The sequence below is a fragment of the Caretta caretta genome, chromosome 1 (assembly GCF_965140235.1).
Source record: "Caretta caretta isolate rCarCar2 chromosome 1, rCarCar1.hap1, whole genome shotgun sequence".
NCBI classification, from domain to species: Eukaryota; Metazoa; Chordata; order Testudines; family Cheloniidae; genus Caretta; species Caretta caretta.
Window position 1 is genome coordinate 270,670,572 of NC_134206.1, and position 23,081 is coordinate 270,693,652.

Consider the following 23,081-nt stretch of genomic DNA (forward strand, 5'->3'; position numbering starts at 1 on the left):
GCACTGGGAGGAGATGCTTAAGGGACTTAAGAGTCTAAATCTCCTTTAGGAAAGTGACTTAGGAGCCTAAATTGCAGTGAGACTTGGGCCTTAAGGCCCATATCCTCAAAGGTATTTAGGTACTTAACTCTCATTTAAATCAATGGGAATACAGTTGCAGATCTGGGTCTGCGTGCTTAAGTCACATCTGAAAATGGGACTTTGGTGCTTTTGAAAATTTTATCCCTGAGCACAATTGCGTCATGCTAGTTAGTCGAATACAGTTTTGGCTTTTAACCAGCTTCTGGACTTATGGACAGAACTCTAAAATATTACTTTCGGTTTTATTGAAAACAAGTTTTTTCTGCATTTTGAATTTGTGTTGCTAAGCAGTTTATGCAAATAATTTTGGTTCATTTTTAGCAGTTCAGTTAAGTACAGTAGGAGTTATATTAAATGGATGAAGCTCTTTTCTTGTCTGTAATTCCAATTAGCTTACAAAGTGAGCTAGTCAAAAATTATAGTTTAAGCTTCCTGTGTCTAAATTGGTAGATGCTATATGGGTTTCTCGGCAATGCTTAACCACTGCACCAAAAACACTCACATTCACTCACTCTGTCTTGTGCTTCAAATCTCTGTATTGCTTTTGGAAGCAACAATTCAGATTTAGAGATAAGTACAATGCATCATTACCACCTTGCTCAGAAAGCTATTTTGCAATCTGTTCTTCTTTGAAGGGTGCATCATGTGGGTAACACCCATTAACAATTAACATTAATACTCACATTGCCACTGATGGGAAAATACACTTTTCATTGCAACTGTGTCTACATCAGACAACTTAACCAGTACCATAAGGACAGCTGTAGTGTAAGTACCTACATTGTACTAGTGATGCTATTCCGACTGTAGTTTTACCCACATCCACACTAGCGCTGTACTACGCTACTGCAATTGCATTGTGCTCCGGGTATCTATCCTGCAGTTCCCAGCACAGTTCACTTGAGAAATTCTGAAAGACTGTCTGGGAGCCCAGCGGAACTGTGGGGAGAAAGGTCACATTTCCATAAGTTCCCTTGAGTACTCCCCATTAGACCCCAGGTATCGGTGTAATTTTAAGAGCTTTTTTTCAAAACGGAGGGCAGGATGACCATTTAATCCCTCCCTCCTGGCTCAGCAATGTTTTACGCTTCACTGTTTCTGGATCAGCTGCCTTATAAGATCTCACTCCGACACCGGGTTAATTAATAAACTCCAGCCTTATTGTGGCTGCTTACAACATGGCTTCTTCAGCCTCATGGCTTCTCAGACAGTTCCCCAGGAGGTGTCATTTCCAAATAGTTCCCCCCCAGAAAACAGTATGCGATCTGCTGGCACTTTCATATTGTTACATCCCTTCTCTTTTAAAAAAAAGCTGTTAAACACTCCAGCAATAACTGATAATGTAATCTAACGTATTCCTTTAAGATGCTGACCATTCTTGCAGTTACTTCATTCATCACTTTATCAGTCTGTCTAGCTACACAGTGGTACAACTTGGAAGTTCGTCACAAAATCCCTCAGATGAGCAGGTTTTATAACAGTCCATCCTCCTCTAGTATGGTATGGTTCACTGGTGCCTCCTTGGTGATGTCTTACTCCCATCTGGTCAATAACAGCCTCTAGGCATGGTGTTGCTTGAGTCTGTCAAAACACCCTCTTCCTTCTGTCTTTCCTCTGGCATGCCCCTGACGTTGTCTGCTTCTAACAACTCTGGCTCAGGATTTTCCTGCTGTAGAACCCAAAGACATTTGTTGTCCATCCTGTCTTTAGAGATTTTTTATTTTTCTGAGGTGCCTATGGTTTTGCCTCACTATCTGTCCATTGTCTATTTGCACTTGACATGATCTTTGGTTTCCTTGTTGCACTAGGGTAGCTTTGTGGCAGAACTTTATCCTGTTTTGTTAATGGTTGTTTATATACTTTGTTGCCTAGTTCCAGATCTGTCAGATCTCTTGCAGATGTGTTGTAGTAAAACACTTGTCTTTTTTGTTGGTTTCTCCATATTCGCCAGGTGAAACGCCTGAGTACCAAGGGTCTAAAAACCTTCTGCTTGTTGGCAAGAGTGTCTTAGGTCTCTGGCTCATCAATCTTTGTGCGGGACTAGAATTTAGGCCTTGCAAGGGAATATTTCTGTGATCTATTAGTGCTAAGTATTGGTCAGCCTCTGCCATTTTTGCTTTTTTCAACAGTTTCTAATCAGTTTTTACTACTGATTCCAGTTTGCCATTGCTTTGATGATACCCCAGTGAAGATGTTATGTGACCAAAATCCCAGTCCTTTCTGAACTTCCAGAACTCTCCTGAAAGAAACTGAGGTCCATTATCAGAACGCAGAATATCAGGTATCCCATACTGTGCAAAGTGTGCTTTTATCTTCTGCATGACTGTTATGGATCCTGTAGTCTATAGTCTATCTCCCAGAAATTGGAAACATACTCTACAATCATCATGTATCCTTTGTCTCCAAAGGTAAACAAATCTACTCCCACCTTTGCCCATGGTCTTTCTTGGAACTTTGTGTTGCCACAGGGTCTCTTTCGGTTGTCTTCTTAGGGTCTGCATACATCACACTTTTCTATGAATACCCATAATTGTTCATTCATTCCCAGTCAGTACACAGTCCTTCTGGCTCACCTTAAGCAACCTTTAATTCCCAGATGTGATGAATAAACTTTACGCATATTCTCATTGCTAAATAGCTGCTAGAATAACTGCTCTTTCTCCCTTAAATATAATGTCGTTCTGTATACATAACTTATCTCTTATCTGAAAGAATGGTGTTCTCTCTTTAGGTACTTGATCTTTTGTCACTGGCCATCCTTGTAGGATCATGAGTTGCAATTTCTGCAGCATTCTGTCTTGCTCTGTACCTCTTTCAACCTTTCTTCCAAGATAGGAAAGTACTGTACCCATATTAACTGTCTCCACCTCGGCCTCTACGGATCTCTCCTGGCTGGGTTCTGGCAAGTATAAATGGCTTAAGGTGTCTGCCAACACCAAGTTGCTGCCTGGGCAATACTTGATCTGTACATTGTAACTCTACAGTTGCATCATCACCCACTGTAAGTGTTTTGGTGCACTGAGTAATGGCTTTCATGAGGGTTATGGCAGATTGTACATCCATGGTGCAACTGTAAATGTATTGGTGACATTTTTGCATTCCAAAGAGTATTGCTAACAACCTCTTTTTCAATTTGAGCATAGGCTTTCTCTGTCACGGACAATGCTCTGCTTAGAAACGCAACAGGTTGTCCTTCTTGCAGCATGGTAGCCCCTAGACACGACTCGGATGTGTCACATTGCAGCATCAGGGTTCCTCTGCGATATAATGTTTCAAAATGAGAGCCTTCTCAATCATCTCTTTTGTTTTCTGGAATACTTGCTTGTGTTGGTCTGTCCACTCCCATAAGGTGACTCAATGTGTCAGCTCTTTCAGGATCTTACAGCTCTCAGATAGATTGCTGCAAAACTTGGCTAAATAATTGACCATTCCCAGGAATCTTTGGACTCCTTTAATATTGCTGAGTCTTGGCATTTCTCTAATTGCCCTCACTTTCCCTGGGTCTACTTTCAGGCCTTTGGAGGTCAACAAACGTCCAGTGTAGGCCATCTCAGTTACTCTCAACCTGAGTTTGCCTGAGTTCAATTTAATATTCTTTTTTCTGAATCTCTGTAAAAAAATGTAGTAATTTGCAATCATGATATTGTTGTGCTTGTTCTGGATCTTCACTCTCAATCAGCACATGCCAGAATTCATTTTCTACACTGCATACTATAAAAAGTCTCACTTTAGACAAATCTATTAATATGTCCTCAATTATAGGCAGATGGAAATAGTTCTGTTTCAAAGCTTTGTTTAAAGGCTTTAGGTCTAGGCATCGTCTCAGTTTTCCAAATGGCTTCATTACCACCACAAGACTGCTTATCCAGTCTGTGCTCTTCTCGACAGGCTGTGTAATTCTACAATTTTGTAGGCTCTGCAGTTCGTCTTTCAGTGGCTGTAGGTATTGCAATGGGTACTTTTTTTGGCAATTTAACTGGCTTCTCACTGGTGTCAATCTCTATTTTATAAACACCATGTAGTGGTCTGTCTCCTTGAAACACGTCCCTATAGTCCCTCTGTATCATCTCCTGGTCCCAGGTAATACCATCCAAGGTATCTTCAGTCACCCTGCTATCCACTTCCATTATGTTTTGAACTGTATTTTTATCAGGTTCATGGCTTAGGCAGCCTTGTTGCCCAGAAATGGTACTCTTGTCTCATCATCTATGACCACAAAATCCAGACTTCCTTTTTGTTCCTTCCGTTTTTAAATTTTTATATTTTCTTCACAGGCTTTAATGTGGTATGGTTGTACATTAACCATCTGTTAACAGTCTCTTCCAACCCTATGTCCGAGTTTATCGGACAGATCAGGATAATGTTACAACTTGCACCACAATATAATTGAAATCGTATCACTTTCTTCCCAGGTAACTTGGCTGCATACAACGATTTCTGGTGCTTACTAGGGTCTTCTTGCACTGTGTTTACCATCTGTTTGGTCACCCACATAATGGCCTCATACTCACTGTTGCACTCTTCGGTTACTGTGTGTACTTTAGATTTGTTTTTCTACCCTCTGGACAAACACTTGGCTGCAAAATGATTACATTTGTCACATATATGGTATTTTCCCCATAATCTAGACACTTTTTTTTCTGTCTTGTGTTTTCTCTACCGCAGTATTTGCATGTGTCTGTACTCTAATCATCTACTAATGTTGTATTGGGTTTTGATTTCTTCTTTATGTATTGCATAGACAGTTTCTGCTGACTGCTCTTCCAGGGTTCTAATCCGCTCTTTAGATAGCTGTGCAGCCCTGCATATCTCTTAGCTTTCCCCCCAAATTAAGGCAGCTTCCCCTAGCAACCAGTCTCGCACTTGTGAGTCTCATATCCCACATGCTATCCGGTCTCTTATCAATGAATCGTTAATATTCCTAAAATTGCAACTGGCTGCTACAACTTCTAAATCAGTGCTGTACTCATCTATCTGGCCCCTGCAGCTGCTTGATCCCAGGTAAAGAAATTATATCCTCCCACCACTTCATTCTTCCTAGGGGGGTCTGTCCTGGTGAAAACTGGACAGTCCAGGGGAGGGCCATGGCCCGCTGACCTTCCCTGTTCCGGCGCCACTGATTTGCGGGTTTAATGTCTCTGGAGGCTTCAGTGCTTCCATTTTCTGTTATCAGCCTTGTCTTGTAAAACAAACGGTGTACTCACAGCAGTATTCTGCTCTCTGCAGTGCAAGTCTGAACAGTCTCTCCCGTGGTCTAGGACTCGATTAGCTCTGCCATTATGTTTTATGCTTCACTGTGTTTGAATCACCTACCATATAAAATTTTACTCTGACACAGGGTTAATTAAACTCCAGCTTTATTGTGGCTGCTTACATCATGGTGTTTTCAGCGTCATGGCTTTTCAGAAAGTTCCCCATGAGGAGTCACTTCTAAGCAGTTCCCCCAGGAAACAGTATGTTGCCTGAAAGTGTCTGCTAACGCTCAAGCAACAGGTTTCAGAGTAGCAGCCGTGTTAGTCTGTATTCGCAAAAAGAAAAGGAGTACTTGTGGCACCTTAGAGACTAACAAATTTATTTGAGCATAAGCTTTTGTGAGCTACAGCTCACTTCATCAGTCGCAGACCACACCACACGATCCATTGTCTACAGCCAAGCTCTACGATACAACCGCATTTGCTCCAATCCCTCAGAGACAAACACCTACAAGATCTCTATCAAGCGTTCTTACAACTACAATACCCACCTGCTGAAGTGAAGAAACAGATTGACAGAGCCAGAAGAGTACCCAGAAGTTACCTACTACCGGACAGGCCTAACAAAGAAAATAACAGAACGCCACTAGCCATCACCTTCAGCCCCCAACTAAAACCTCTCCAACGCATCATCAAGGATCTACAACCTATCCTGAAGGACGACCCATCACTCTCACAGATCTTGGGAGACAGGCCAGTCCTTGCCTACAGACAGCCCCCAACCTGAAGTGAATACTCACCAGCAACCACACACCACACCACACAACAGAACCACTAACCCAGGAACCTATCCTTCCAACAAAGCCCATTGCCAACTGTGTCCACATATCTATTCAGGGGACACCATCATAGGGCCTAATCACATCAGCCACACTATCAGAGGCTCGTTCACCTGCACATCTACCCATGTGATATATGCCATCATGTGCCAGCAATGCCCCTCTGCCATGTACATTGGTCAAACTGGACAGTCTCTACATAAAAGAATAAATGGACACAAATCAGACGTCAAGAATTATAACATTCAAAAACCAGCCAGAGAACACTGCAATCTCTTTGGTCACTCGATTACAGACCTAAATGTTGCAATTCTTAAAAAAAAAAAAAACTTCAAAAACAGACTCCAAGGAGAGACTGCTGAATTGGAATTAATTTGCAAACTGGATACAATTAATTTTGGCTTGAATAGAGACTGGGAGTGGATGGGTCATTACACAAAGTAAAACTATTCCCCACCACCACTGTTCCTCAGATGTTCTTGTCAACTGCTAGAAATGGTCCACCTTGATTATCACTACAAAAGGTTCCCCCCCTGCTCTCCTGCTGGTAATAGCTCACCTTAAGTGATCACTCTCATTACAGTGTGTGTGGTAACATCCACTGTTTCATGTTCTCTATGTATATAAATCTCCCCACTGTATTTTCCACTGAATGCATCCGATGAAGTGAGCTGTAGCTCACGGAAGCTTATGCTCAAATAAATTTGTTAGTCTCCAAGGTGCCCCAAGTCCTCCTTTTCTTTTTGCTCAAGCAACAGCAATTTGTGCTGAAGTTTTCTAAAAATCTGTTATAAGACTGCTGAGGCAGCTGCATCAAGGCACTAGAGAGTGTTCCTCCTGCAGTGATTCAGAAGCTGAGAACAGCAATAGGTAAAGTTTTGCTGCAAGAGTCACTCTTCTCCCTGCCCCTTCTAAAGTAACCTATTCTGGCACTTGAAGTTGCTGTTAATCAGTTGAAGTGCTGCTTTTGGGCCAGATGTAGCCCCAGCCAAGTGGGTCTGTGTGTTTTCAATGTCAAGTGCCAGCAGCAATCACTGCTTTATTCTGTTGAAGCTAATGCTGGGACTCATTTGCCCCTCCCAACAAATCCAGGAATACATGAACAAAAAGGATGGTAAGGCAGGTCTTGGTGGGCCATCGTAGGAAGGAAAGTGCATGGTGTCAGAATTTTCAAAAACTCTGGACCTTCTCAGAGTGGGTAGAAGGGAATCCTAGTCCCACCAAACAATATTGACGTTAATGATGTCTCCATCCATGTTGTGATTCTGGGCAGTTCTGCCTCCTCACACTTGTTATGCCTCACAAAACCACTCTCAGATTAAAAATACCCAGAGAGATGTCAGTATGTACAGCAGGTGTAAAATAGAGGCAGAGCATGCTTTTGGGAGGCTGAGAGCCAAATGCAAATAGCTGCTGACTTACAATGTTAATTCAATGACTAATCAAACCATTATAATGTCCTCCTCCTGCACTTTACGCAATACTTGTAAAACCAAAAGGGAGGTCTTTGAACAACGGAGTGAGGAAGCAATGGGACTGGCAGCAGCCTAGCCAAACAAACAAGCTGTGGCAGACTCCAGTATAATTTACAGCATCCGCACCCTTCTTCTCTCATCCTACAACAGAGGACTAAGAGTGTATGTGTTATGATGCCAAACTAGATTACACAGTATAATGGATCAGACTAGAAGATGGTGACATTTACTAGTGCCTGCTAACTTCCACTCATGGTGTATTGGATCCATTCTTCCTCTCGGAGACCCTAGTCTGATGTGAATTTGAAATGCTCATTGTGGACTTCAGGAGAGGCTGTGATATTACTTTATCTTCTACTGAACAGTTATGAACAATCAAATTTAATTTAACACGCTGGCTGCACAAATGCGTGAACTTGCTTCTGGGTCACTTTCACAGGCGGTCTCGTTCTGATGGGCTGAATTCATAAAACAGATGTACAAAATAAATCACAGACTGGAAAAACAAACAAACAAAACAAAAAAAAACTTCCACTCATGGGAACTTTGAAAAAGTCTTCTCTATCCCCTCACTCTACTGATAACTTATATTCAAAATATGCTTTTAAATTAAAGGTCTCATATATATTATAATTAGGGCTGTCGATTAATCACAGTTAACTCACATGATTAAAAAAAATTAACTGCGATTAAAAAAATTAATCACAATTAATCACTGTGTACATGCTTGCTTTATATTCTTTTTTATTACAAATATTTGCACTATAAAAATGATACACAAAAGAAATAGTATTTTTCAATTCACCTCATACTGCAATCTCTTTATCATGAAAGTGCAACTTACAAATGTAGATTTTTTTTGTTACATAACTGTTTTGTTTTTGAGTGCAATGTAAAACTTTAGAACAAGTCCACTCAGTCCTACTTCTTGTTCAGCCAATCGCGAAGGCAAATAAGTTTGTTTACATTTATGGGAAATACTGCTGCCTGCTTCTTATTTATAATGTGAGAAAGCGAGAACAGGCGTTCGCATGGCACTTTTCTAGCCGGCGTTGCAAGGTATTTATGTGCCAGATGTGCTAAAGATTCATATGCTCCTTCATGCTTCAGCCACTATTCCAGAGGACATGCTTCCGTGCTGATGATGCTCATTAAATAAATGTATTAATTAAATTTGTGACTGAACTCCTTGGGGGAGAATTGTATGTCTCCTGTTATGTTTTACCGACGTTCTGCCATATATTTCATGTTACAGCAGTCTCGGATGATGACCGAGCACATGTTGTTCATTTTAAGAACACTTTCGCTGCAGATTTGACAAAACGCAAAAAAGGTACCAATGTGAGATTTCTAAAAATAGCTACAGCACTGGACCCAAGCTTTAAGAATCTGAAGTGCCTTCCCACATCTGAGAGGGACGAGGTGTGGAGCATGCTTTTAGAAGTCTTAAAAGAGCATCATGCAGATGCGGAAACTACAGAACCCGAACCACCGAAAGAGAAAGTCAACATTCTGCTGGTGGCATCTGACTCAGATGATGAAAGTGAACATGTGTCGGTCTGCTCTGCTTTGAATTGTTATTGAGCAGGTCATCAGCATGTCCTCTGGAATGGTGGTTGAAGCATGAAGGGACATATGAATCTTTATCGCATCTGGCACGTAAATATCTTGCGATGCTGGCTACAACAGTGCTATGCAAACTTCTGTTCTCACTTCCACATGACATTGTAAATAAGAAGCGGGCAGCATTATTTCCTACAAATTGTAACCAAACTTGTTTGTCTGAGTGATTGGCTGAAGTAGGACTGAATGGACTTGTAGGCTCTAAAATTTTCCATTGTTTTATTTTTGAATGCAGTTATTTTTTGTACATAATTCTACATTTGTAAGTTCAATTTTCATGATAAAGAAATTGCACTACAGTACTTGTATTAGGTGAATTGAAATATACTATTTCTTTTGTTTTTCACAGTACAAATATTTGTAATAAAAATAAATATAAAGTGAGCACTGTACACTCTGTATTCTGTGTTGTAATTGAAATCAATATATTTGAAAATTTAGAAAACATCAAAAATATTTTTAAAAATGGTATTCTATTTTTATTTAACAGTGCAATTAATTGTGATTAACTTTTTAATCGCGCAAGTGATTAATCACAATTAATTTTTTTAATCGCTTGACTGCCCTAATTATAACATTATTTCAAGGCTGTTTTGGCAGCATTAAACATCAAATATAATTTTTAACTGTGTTTTTTCTATTTTTCAAAAAAAGCCAAAGTTATCAGAGTTGGTGAGGACACTTGAAATCCCAGAGGAGAACATGAGCCATATAAATGACTTCAGTGCAGCCAGAGAATTAAGAAAACTACAGCAGAAGATCAAGACTATTTTGGATGACTGGCTGCAACATTATCGAATGGCTTTTGGTCAGTCACTGTAGAAAAAAATTTTAGTGATGATTTTAATAGTTTTCAGTTTGCTTTTACTTCAGCAGGTACCACAATGGACAAAATAGCTCAAGGCCTGTCCTTTCTCTTCTTGATCTGCAGTTTCAGACTTAATTTTATAGAGTGGCTTTCTGGCTTTAAAATATTGTGCATTGAAACAGATAGAAGGGCAGACTGTGAACTTCTTAATCACATTGGTGAACAGTTAATCACATGAAAGGGTCCGGTGAAGCCAAGGTGACTGTGAAGTAGGGTATCACTCAAGATGAGCAAGAGAGGTGGGTTCTGGCCTTTAATGAGGAAGGCACCAATGACAGTGTCACTTCCACATTTCTCTGGGTCAGTGGCACTGTAACTTTTGCTAGTGTTTGGAGTTTGGGAAAGAAATAAGTTTTTAAAAAAACAAAGACTATCTGAATGGGTTTCTTTGGAGCTAGATATTCCGAAGACATTTGCTACTACATTTAAGCAGTACCTTATAATAATACATTAATTTATATTGGAATTCCTGTCTCTGCATGAAATTCATGTCTAGGCATTGGGCCAAAGTATGAATTATGCACCACTTAAGCCATATTTGGTCATTTAAGAGGAACTAAAGTGATGTATAGACCTCATGCTGGTCCTTTGCATGGGCATGAATTTCACCCACTGAGCACTGGCTGCATAAGAGATATCTTAAACTAAATCCATGACACCATGGTCTTCTGGTTCAGTATAATCTGGCAATGCCTGTATTTTGTAGTCTCTGTATTTGATTCCCTCCAAAGAGAAACATTCCATAATATTTGAGCCCTCTTGTAAGGAACATGACCTTGAATATCATCTTCCTTAGATATTATTTAATTTCTCTTATATCTTGTCAATATCGTTAATCCTGAGGATTTGTATCAGTTCCCGTGCATAAAAGTAGCCACCAGTAGAGCAAAAACATAGGTTTGGTTGCAGTTTTTACCCCCAACCAAAGTTACATCTGGTACAATAACCAGTTCTGCACACTAAGAGCAAAATCTCTCTCAAAGCTGCCAGGTCCAGGAGCATGTGAAAAATATTAGAACCAAGGTCTGCTACCTGAGGGAAGAATTTAGACTTAATTTCATAGTTGGTCTTGTGCTCCTGAATACGCAGTAGAAGAGTTCCCCTTACAGGCACATGAACACAGCTAATTGCAGAAGAAGGGCTTAGTTTTTTGTTGGTTTGTTTGGTTTTTTTGGTCTCCTAAGACTGACATCTAGGGTGTGATGGTGTATTTCAGAAATTGACTCGCCACACATTCACAAAATGCCTGGCCTTCCTCAGAAAGCTTTAAGAAAACGCACAGTGCAGTCTGCAGCTGCTTCCCTGGTTACCTCAATTGTACAGAGAGCACAAGAGAAGAACAGAGAGGACAGTGGAGCCCACGAGTCAGACAGCTCTCTCCTGCTAGCTCATTTTCAATCAGCTCCTGCTCACAACATGCAGGGGGAGCTGTCGCCTTATTCTCCCAGGTAAAAAAAAATAAAATCATTTCTCAAACTGAAATGTTTCTATGATGAGAACTTAATTGTGCATTATGGTGAATTTTAGGTTATTCTAATTAAGCTTAATTATCAGTGGCATAGAACCAATTCTTTCACTGTATCCCCCCGTGGCATTGTAAAAATAACAAGAATAAGTTAGTGACAGGAAAACCATGAAAGGTTTGGGAAAGTATCCTGAACTGACCCTGGAATACAGTTTATATAAAACATTTTACTGGATTATCATCATAGCTTTATATTACAATAATATCCAACAGCTTCATTCAGGAGTGGGGCACCATTGTGCCAGAAAGAGATCTTGGAGTCTTTGTGGATAGTTCTGGGAAAACATCTGCTAAATGTGCAGCAGTAGTCAAAAAACCTCACAATGTTTGGCACCAGTAGGAAAGGGATAGAGAATAAGACAGAAAATATCATAGTGCCACTTTATAAATCCAAGGCACACCCACACCATGAATACTGATTGGAAAAGGTGCAGAGATGGGCAACAAAAATTATTAGGGGCATGGAACAATTTCCATATGAGGAGAGATTTAAAAAAACTGGGACTTTCAGCTTAGAAAAGAGACGACTAAGCGGGGGGATATGAGAGGTCTATAAAATCATGACTGGCGTGGAGAAAAAGTGTTATTTACCCTTTCACACAACACAAGAACCCCGGGGTCACCCAATAAAATTAATAGGCAGGAGATTTAAAACAAAGAAAAGGAAGTATTTCTTCACAGAAGGGAAAGGAGTACTTGTGGCACCTTAGAGACTAACCAATTTATTTGAGCATGAGCTTTCGTGAGCTACAGCTCACTTCATCAGATGTATACCGTGGAAACTGCAGCAGACTTTATATACGCACAGAGAATATGAAACAATACCTTCTCCCACTCCACTGTCCTGCTGGTAATAGCTTATCTAAAGTGATCATCAAGTTGGGCCATTTCCAGCACAAATCCAGGTTTTCTCACCCTCCACCCCCCCACACACACAAATTCACTCTCCTGCTGGTAATAGCCCATCCAAAGTGACAACTCTCTACACAATGTGCATGATAATCAAGTTGGGCCATTTCCTGCACAAATCCAGGTTCTCTCACCCCCTCACCCCCCTCCAAAAAACACACACACAAACTCACTATCCTGCTGGTAATAGTTCATCCAAAGTGACCACTCTCCCTACAATGTGCATGAAAATCAAGGTGGGCCATTTCCAGCACAAATTCAGGTTTTCTCACCTCCCCACCCCCATACACACACAATGCCCCTCTGCCATTTACATTGGTCAAACTGGACAGTCTCTACATAAAAGAATAAATGGACACAAATCAGATGTCAAGAATTATAACATTCATAAACCAGTCGGAGAACACTTCAATCTCTCTGGTCACGCAATCACAGACATGAAGGTCGCTATCTTAAAACAAAAAAACTTCAAATCCAGACTCCAGCGAGAAACTGCTGAATTGGAATTCATTTGCAAATTGGATACTATTAATTTAGGCTTAAATAGAGACTGGGAGTGGCTAAGTCATTATGCAAGGTATCCTATTTCCCCTTGTTTTTTCCTACCTCCCCCCCCCCAGATGTTCTGGTTTAACTTGGATTTAAACTTGGAGAGTGGTCAGTTTGGATGAGCTATTGCCAGCAGGAGAGTGAGTTTGTGTGTGTGTGTGTGTGTCCCTGGGAAAAAAAAAGGGGGGGGGTGAGAAAGCCTGGATTTGTGCTGGACATGGCCCACCTTGATTACCATGCACATTGTAGGGAGAGTGGTCACTTTGGATGAGCTATTACCAGCAGGAGAGTGAGTTTGTGTGTGTATGGGGGTGGGGGGGTGAGAAAACCTGAATTTGTGCTGGAAATGGCCCACCTTGATTATCATGCACATTGTAGGGAGAGTGGTCACTTTGGATGAGCTATTACCAGCAGGAGAGTGAGTTTGTGTGTGTATGGGGGTGGGGGGGGTGAGAAAACCTGAATTTGTGCTGGAAATGGCCCACCTTGATTATCATGCACATTGTAGGGAGAGTGGTCACTTTGGATGAGCTATTACCAGCAGGATAGTGAGTTTGTGTGTGTGTTTTTTGGAGGGGGGTGAGGGGGTGAGAGAACCTGGATTTGTGCAGGAAATGGCCCAACCTGATTATCATGCACATTGTGTAGAGAGTTGTCACTTTGGATGGGCTATTACCAGCAGGAGAGTGAATTTGTGTGTGTGGGGGGGGGGGTGGAGGGTGAGAAAACCTGGATTTGTGCTGGAAATGGCCCAACTTGATGATCACTTTAGATAAGCTATTACCAGCAGGACAGTGGGGTGGGAGGAGGTATTGTTTCATATTCTCTGTGTGTATATAAAGTCTGCTGCAGTTTCCACGGTATGCATCCGATGAAGTGAGCTGTAGCTCACGAAAGCTCATGCTCAAATAAATTGGTTAGTCTCTAAGGTGCCACAAGTACTCCTTTTCTTTTTGCGAATACAGACTAACACGGCTGTTACTCTGAAACCTTCACAGAAGGGGTGTCCCGAGCCTCTGCCAGAAGCTGGGAGTGGACAACAGGGGATGGATCATTCAATAATTGCCCTGTTCTATTGATTCCCTCTGAAGCCTCTGGCATTGGCCGCTGTCGGAAGACAGGATACTGGGCTAGGTGGACCATTGGTCTGACCCAGTGTGGCCATTCTTATGTTTCTATGGGTTATACAGACACACGACAACTCAGACCCTGACGTGAAGATCTTGCCTTTTAAGGCCCCAATCTCCCAAATGACTTCACATGGGCAATATTACTTTGCATGAGGCCTAAGAAAACTTGAGATTTAGTTCTGCTCTGCCTAGAGTGCCAATTATACAACTCCCATTAACCTATTGGAGCCATGCAACTAAAACCAGAGAAATGTAAGGGGTAATTTTTGTTCTCTGTGTAATCCATAGTCCTTACTCTTGCAGGTGTATGGCTCTGAATCCCTTCCTACTACCAACTAGATTGCTTCTTTTGTTCACACCAGTACATAACAGGTGACATCATTATCAGTTAATTGAAAACAGATTTCACCCATGTATATGCACCATATATATGCACTGCAGAACACTTATCTGCTTTGTTTTCCTGACATTTAAACAACTGATTATTTACTGTTATTTTCTCTTGCAGAATTTCTTCTTTAGTAAACAGCAATATCAAACCAGATCAGCCAAATGTGCCTCAGTTCAGTTTAAATAAATACACCCCTGTATTACAGAACTCCTACGTATCTGGGTAAGGAAATCTGAGCATGCACCGGACAAGGTTGATTCTTAGTGTCTTACTGACAAGCCATTTCTGGAGCTGGATAAACATCTTACGAACACTATTTGTTTTTCCTGTGATTCAACACCATTACATGTGATTTCATTATAATACATTAGGAATCAAAGTAACTCTGTAAACCAAAGTAATTTACTGTTGTCATACTGGAGATATCTGCAGACAATGAGATGATGTATGATGAGACTGTCACATTCCACTGCTTCTCCCTGTTGAGGATTTGCTGCCATTTTTACTGATGCAGAGGTGCCATGAGCTATTTCCTTAAAGAAAATTTGCACTGTATTTTTCTTTTATTTAACTGAATATGATACACAAGCTCAATGATACCCCGCCTTAGGTAAAGTAAGTAAAGGAACAACGTATTCAAATGTACGCATGACCAGCCTGTAATTCCATCAGCAATCTGATATCCTGAAGCATGACACCAAAGCTCAAGTAGTTTCTTTCTGACTCCAGAATGCCAACATGGAATAATAACCCTGTTCTATGTTTCAGAGGAACAGCCGTGTTAGTCTGTATTCGCAAAAAGAAAAGGAGTACTTGTGGCACCTTAGAGACTAACCAATTTATTTGAGCATAAGCTTTCGTGAGCTACAGAGCTGTAGCTCACGAAAGCTTATGCTCAAATAAATTGGTTAGTCTCTAAGGTGCCACAAGTACTCCTTTTCCTGTTTTATGTCTATATAAATGTCTATTGTCTTCCTCCTGTATACAAGATCCCCTCTTCTCTTGACCCTCCTTCACACTTGTTTCTTATCCTTCTGTTAGTTCCCTAAAAATCAGGCCTTCCACTCCTTACACCGTACAGTATACAAGGTATAAGTATCGGATTCAAGCCAACATTTACTCATAGCTCTTTTCATTGCAATTCCTTACTCCTGGTACACTCATATAGGGACTGATCCAACACATTCTGAAAACAACGGGAGTCTTGCCATTAACGTCAATGGGCTGTGGATCAGATCCGTGGGCTTCAAAATTCTTCTTGTTTCCTGCACCTCAGAAAAGATTTGCCAGCTGTGAGGAAATCATGTTGTGAAGCGGGCGTGGCAGGTTCTCTTTTTTTACTGAAGTTGTGTGCAAGCCTGCAGTGAGATAGTTCTTTGGCATTTTACCAAGAAATAGGATGATAGCTTCGCACTTCTACAGCACATCTCATCCAAGGACTTTTCAAACATGATCTAAGCTTCACACTGCCTTTGTGAGACCAGTAACACTCATACCCACACAATCCATGCTTAACTTCTGTGACTAAATGATTAAAACACAAATACACTACAACTGGCTGTCTAAGGGCATGAGGTGCATGTGAGACCTGCAGAAAACCAGGGAGACAGACCAGCAGACTTTGAAGTCTGCATTCAGGGTTGAGCAATTTTCAAAGCCTACTTGGCCAGCTCATCCAGTTAGGGAGAGCACCATCCAGCTTTCCCCTCTGGCAAGCACAGCAGCTCTGCTCCTGCAGAATTCAGGAACACCACAGCATCAGAGATTCGTTCACAGCTTTGGGAACGTCAGCCCTTCAACTAGCTGTGCATGTTGATTAAGCAGAGTTCAGAAAATGTAGGTTTGACCCTGCTGTGCTGTTTATAGATTATGGTTTAAAAGATGCTGTTCTCTGTATTCTGTTTATTTGACATTCTATTTAACTGGCTTCTGTTTTCACTTTAGGACCAAAGCCATGACTTGCCCTCTAATTTCCCCCCCTTTGCTTTCTGTTTCTCATGACAGTGATAAGCTATTGTTTACGTCCCACAGTGCTTGCCCTGTTGTCCTTCGGAGAATACTGATGGGGCAGGAAGGAAAGATATGCAGATGTAGTAATCATCAGATTCCATATGTATCAGACCTGGAGTATGATCACCTTATTAACAACCAGATGTCTGCCCTGGAACAAATCATGGTGGTCTGTGTGTCTTCTTCCTTGAAAACAAATGGGGATCCAAGTGAAGACAAATTAGAGCAGCTCCACGAGAGGAAGAACAGGAACCGAAGTATGCCGTGTATTCAGGTGGGTTTCATGGGAGTTTAGCACATTTGAAAATAGTTTTTTAAAAAATAACCCTTGGATCCATTTGCTGTTTATCCTGTCACCAAAGTTAGAATAGTTTTCTCACCATTTGTGTACTCGATACATTTGCATGGCTAGGAGAATACGGAGTAGTAAATTAATCTAAAGACTTTCTCTTCACATTTATGGGATCAAGTTTAGTATGGTATAAGGCAGGGGTTTTCCTTTTTCTTTCTGAGCTCCCCCCAAAACAAGCTATAAAACCCCCCACAGCTCACCTGTCCCACAACAACTGTTTTTCTGCATAGGCGTTAGGGGGTGGCAAGCTGAGTTGCTCGGGCTTTGGCTTCAGCCCCGTGTGGCTTGGGCTTTCTGCCCTGAGCCCCACAGAGTCTTAACACTGGCCCTGCTCTCCGGTTTATTTTGGCAGACCCCCTGAAACCAGCTCGCTGTCCCCCAGGGGGCCCTAGACCCCCAGTTGAGAACAGCTGGTGTAAGGTACATGTCACAAAGTGGGCATGAGCAACTCTATGTTGATGAAACTTGTGTACAAAGGGACTGGAACAAGATGTTAGTTAAAAATTGGAGACAGAATAGTGCATGGTGGCTACTTTAACTTACACACTTTTATTGCTGTTTCTTGTGTAATTTTTCTCCCAGTCTCGAGGGCCTTGTCTGCACTGAGGATTTCTTGATTTTTTCCCCCAGCAATGCTGGGAACGAAGCACTAGCAGAAATCTGATCCAGATGTTTCTATCATCATGTTATCTAGTCTTAGATGGCATGATGATAAAAATAAATGCCAGGGACTGAGCTACAGTAATGCTTCCCACCATTACTAGCATTGCTGAAGCTGCTGGAACAAGATTGGGAGGATTTCAGAAAATCCCACATAGTTGCTGCCTGGATTGATGTGTACATAATACCCGTTTAAGCACCTGAACAGGTCCTTACTGATGTGTAACTTATAACCCCTCAGCAATTGGCCCCATAGTATATATCAATTTTAATTAATCTATATTTGGAAAAAATAGACCATAAGGGGTGAAATCCTGGTCCCATTGAAGTCAATAGGAGAACTCCCTTTGATTTCAGTGGGCCCAGGATTTTCATCCAACAAGTTTAAAAGTGGAGGCCTGGATCAAATACAAATTTAATATCGCCAGTCTGCAAACAGGAGTAGTACTGGCACCACTCTTAAGTATCTGCTAACAATTTCATGTCAGGGTGAGTCCCATACATGTGGTTCCACATAAAAGAGAGGGAAGGAGAGGCTCCTGGGTGCAGGTGTATTCAGGTGTGCATATTGCTCTTCCCTTCTGGAGACCTGGGTTCCAATCCCACTTGAATCTCCAGTAAAAATGGGGTTTTGTGTTTTCCATCCTAGTCCTCGGATATTTGTCCACTTCATAAAACCCTATACTGCAGCCTTCTATTTAGTTCCTCCATGCTAGCGGTAGGATTACTAGTATTTTGAAAGTCAGGACTCCAGTACATCGAGAACTAAATGAGAAGCTTGCACCGTAGCTGCCTGCCATCCGTCCTTTCATAAGCACTAGATTTAAATTTAAACATACAGGTATGGCTTCTTTGAAGAAGTGGAAAATTAACCTAGAAGGAGAAATCCAACAATTATGAATACTATCTCCAAAAACAAGTGTGCTCAGAACAGCTGCCTTCCTCAGTCACAAAGAAGAAGATAATTAGTTCAGTTCAGCTCATCAGGATTTGTGCAGAGGGAATATTATGCACTGATGATTGGTAGAATAAGATTTATAGCCTACATATTTCTATAATTGCTCTTCCTATGTTGCTTCAGGGTCGCCTGGACTCCTATCGTCTCCTCAAGTATGACATCACCTCTGCAGATGAATTTACCGGTCATAAAGGTTCATTACTGGTGCAAAGACATAATGTTGCTTCCGGCATGTTTTTGGTATGTTAAAACTGTTACCATTATCTACATGTACAGCCAAATATTTTACTTTTAATGATATTACCACTATATTGGAACAAGACTATGACTTCTGATTGTCACCATGCTGCACACTGTGTCTATTCAGACCCTCTTGGCAGTAGCCATAACAGTCTTTCTTCAGAAGCCCAGGGCCCTGCCACTGTCATGCCTTGATCTTAGCTATTCGCAATATAGCACTTGCGATACAAATTGCAGTATTCTAATTCTGCCTAGCAGAGGACTGCTGTACACATGCCACTAGCCAGTTCTTTAGAATATGAACCATGTTTCCCTTTCAGTTTCAATTTCAGCAGTTCGTTTTTATCATGTTTCTATTAACGTGGCTCTATTTCATCTATTGCAAAAAAGCTTTGAAGGCATATCAAATAGGGTATCTCAGTCTTTAACAAGGGAAAAGCATGACCTTTCAATCTTATTGAAAACCTTTTGCAAATCAGGAAGGAGTTTAAATCAAACATACACATTGGCTAGTTTTCGGTTTAATATAGTATTGTGCCAGGTTTGAATTCATTAGACCCAAGGTAGAAGATATACTAATCCTTTAATACTTGAGTGACTGATGCAAAGATTTGGCCATAATAATGTATGTTACAACTCAGCAATAGTTATAAAAACTATACAGAAGACTTGATTCTTCAGCCCTTTAGTCCCATGCAATATTTGGCGAAGGATGGATAAATATTGTTGACCAGCACTCCTTTATTATTACACTGGGATCAAATTTATTCTCCATGTAACCACCACCACAAATGCTTCTTTTCCTTCAGTTATTCTTTGTTTCTTTCTTTTAACAAAAAAAGTCTCCATTAATGATATAGTGGTTATTTCCTGTAAACCTGTTACTGATAGGGAGCAACAACAATAATCATTTCCTTCATTTGCTCAATATGAATTTTCAGCACTTGCTATGGCATTCAGAGTATAGGAGCTTTAAATGTATTCTCCATTCCTGAGAAGAGTAACATTAAAAACTGTTTCCATTAGTGAGACGCCAATTATTACTTTTAAAACAAAGGCAAAGAAAAACATTCCACATGAATATGCCCATCCGTGATCAGCTTATCCGTCCACTGGGTGACACTATTGATCCATACAAAGTTACTAGATTGCATCTAAAACTGCAAAAAGTGTGTCTAAGGAAGATAAAATTTAATATTTGACATTTAATTTCTCTACACAATATTGCCGCATGTAGCATTTTGCATAAAATATGTTAACTTCCTCCTTGATGGTGAAGGGTAAATTTGTCAGATTAATGATATAACTAAAAAGTGGAAAAAACAAAGCCTCCACTCTATATTTACAGAGCTGATCGAATCAGTGAAAAATAAATTGGTCATTTCTTAATGATTGGAAAAGGAGACAATACGAGGTAGCTGAGCCCATTGTGTAGTCCATTGGGCATCACCACACATGTGCCAATGGAAAAACATGTATGATAAAACATCAGAGTCTGAATGAGCCACCAGCTTGTGCTACAGATGAGCACTGCTATAACAGGGCTGAGTAAAGATGGCTAGCCAGCTACAGAGATGTTTTGGCTTTGTTCCATATGACTGTTTTTGCATTTCCATATGGAAGTGGTTTAGTGAATATGAAAAAAGTTAGGAGGATAATGTAAAGCTTTATGATTAATGTTAATCCAGATGTTTACAGCAGTTCATGAACTTGCCTAACATTCACAGTCATTTAGAACGTGTAGACAATGAATAGATAGCAGTGTTCAATCTGACAGAATGAAATTTCTCCTTATTCTAGAAAGATGAACCACCACTGTGTGTTCAGTATCAATACTATAGCCAGGTTGATAGAGATAAAAGTAGTATATGGAGTCCAAATGCAACTGGAATTGGTCTATCTGTATGGCCTTGATTATTCCTCCTAGAAATAGGATGTAATTAGCAAGGTTGCTAACGTCCAGAGATGTTTTCTTAAACAAGGACCTAACCACCACATGTTTAGGCATGGCTGGCAGCTTAACTTTCTGAAAGTGGGTATTAACAGTCCTTTTCAATAACAGTCCCAGTGCCTTTCCACTGGCAAAACAACTAACCAGAAAAGAGATGTGTCAATTTCATAGATGGTGGGTTACAACTCCCTAAGCATACCCAAAATCTTAAAAATGAAACTGGGCAAAAAACAATCCATACAGATGGTGCCTTCCTTACTATTCCTATGGAAGCATTCAAACTACACTGAATCAACTGATTTTAAGAAATAAGTTGATGATTCCTTATAGCAAGTACCAGGTGACTTTCCATGCTGAGTCAGTGCAAGTTAATCTGCCAAAAAGACTGGTGACAATTTAGGAAAGTTTCACCAGCATGGCCAAGGAGGAGAAAATGTGACCACAGCCATGCCACAGAAATGCAAATATTCTCCATGAGCCCTGTGACCAGATCTACGTGAAACTTCCAGCAACAGCACTCCAGCCTTCTGCCCTACTTCACGTTATCTGGATACTATGGTGACTTGCAAAGTCGGGGGGAAGCCTCCAACTGCTACTCTGTCAGTGGTCACAGACAACAGAGGGCCATAACATTCCATATAATCATCCACAGACTGGCCCAAGAGCTGAGTAATAAATTACCTCAGAATATTCTGGAACCTCAGAGTCCATCATTCTCCAGCGATAGATCCACTTAAGAACCAGGAATAGTGCCAGCCTCAGCCTACAGGAAGTAACTATCTGAGGGCAAAGGGGGTACTGTGCATTCAGATTAGGTATATATTTGCGGTTGACCATGGGCTTCTCAGGTTTTGAAAAACCAGGATACAAGTAAATTGTTGAAAGTCACATGGAATGTGGTTGCAGAGCCAGAAACAGAACCTTATTCTCTTGACTCCCACTGCTGTTCCTTAGCCACAATACCATCTTTCTTCCCCTTCCATTTTTTTCTTATTACTTTAAAGTTGTATGCAAAAGAAAGCTGATGTGTTCAAATACAGATATCAAGTATTTCAATTTTGCTTGTGTTTTAAGTTTGTAGGCAGCAAAATTAATATTTCCAAGAAGTGAAGAGTTCTTTTAAACCCTGTAAATTTAGGAATGCAAAATTAATTATTTTACATTTGTTATCTCAATGCAGCCAACTAAATTTCCTCTAATTGAGTCAACACCCTGGTGAATTTCTTTAGATGATCAGAAAAAAATCTCCAGAGAAGCACAAGTGTCATCTATGTCCTATGATCAAAAGGCAACTCTTAGCTTGTCTAAAAGGACAGCGTCCATCCTTAATTTCCTATTTACGCAACAATTAAACCAATAAACACAATCAAGTAATGGTAAACAAAAAGAAATAAGTAAGTTGTACAAATTTAAATAACTTCATTAATCAAGGGGAAGAATGTTTTGTGATATGAAAGATTTGATTTTGAACATTTTTCTAATGATGATTTAAATACCTTGAAGAAATGGTTTTACAGAAGCATTACAGCAATGCAGTTTGCTCCCAAGGGAAGCCACATCTCTCTGAACATGGCATGCACTTCCTGCTATGTGGACAAATCCACCATCATCTTAGGAATCTTTGGCTGGGATTCAATTCCTGTGCCTACAAAACATTAAAGAGCTGTACGCTGAGAGGGGAAACCAAGATTTAACACCACTTTTGGATAAAATGGCTTTTCAAAGGCATTGTTTGCACTGAACTAAAAAAAAACAACAACTCTCATCCGGCTTATCTTTCTTCCTTAAAGGATTTTAGCTGCTCTGCCCAATTTAGATGCTTTTTTCAGCTTGTTAGTGTATATGTGATTCATGAAGAATTAACAAAATATTGAATTTTCCAACAGTAGCAAGGCATGAAATATATTACCAGGAGACAAGTTCATTCTTAAACTGGAATGAGCCAAAATCAAAATACCTGCTTTGACCCACAGATACTGTAATAGCTGCAGGGAGGATGGTTGTAAGTTATTGCATCTGAAGCTGAACGTGAAGATGATGCAGAGGCTTCAGCTGGTATAGGATGCAGCTACCCACCTTCTCCTTGGTTCAGGCTGCTGTAGAGCACATCAGGCTTGTGTTCAAATCTCTCTACTACTCCAGTCAGCTTCCAATGCCAGCGTAAGGCTTTGGTGCTAATTTTAAAAGCAATTAATGGATCAAGCCCCAGTTACCTCGAAGACTGACTTGTGATCTATGAATGCTCACAGCAGTTGCTCTTTTCTGGGACTATGCAGATCACAAAGCCCAGAACGAAGCGCATAAGGGCTGGGGACAAAACATTCTCTG

At 40.6% G+C, this 23,081-nt stretch overlaps 1 protein-coding gene across 2 annotated transcripts in view; it reads left to right on the top strand.

Moving 5' to 3' along the window:
- LOC125630083 (uncharacterized) overlaps window positions 1–23,081 on the top strand; it is a 60,625-nt gene that overhangs the window by 9,289 nt on the left and 28,255 nt on the right. For both annotated transcript variants that reach the window (XR_012666425.1, XM_075124276.1), the window contains exons 5-10: window positions 9,865–10,018; window positions 11,295–11,526; window positions 14,495–14,563; window positions 14,700–14,804; window positions 16,587–16,866; window positions 18,686–18,802. Coding sequence is in view for 1 of the 2 variants with exons in the window: in XM_075124276.1 (XP_074980377.1) it covers window positions 9,865–10,018; window positions 11,295–11,526; window positions 14,495–14,563; window positions 14,700–14,804; window positions 16,587–16,866; window positions 18,686–18,802 (957 nt within the window). In the remaining variant the exon portion in view is untranslated. The remainder of the gene's footprint in view (window positions 1–9,864; window positions 10,019–11,294; window positions 11,527–14,494; window positions 14,564–14,699; window positions 14,805–16,586; window positions 16,867–18,685; window positions 18,803–23,081) is intronic.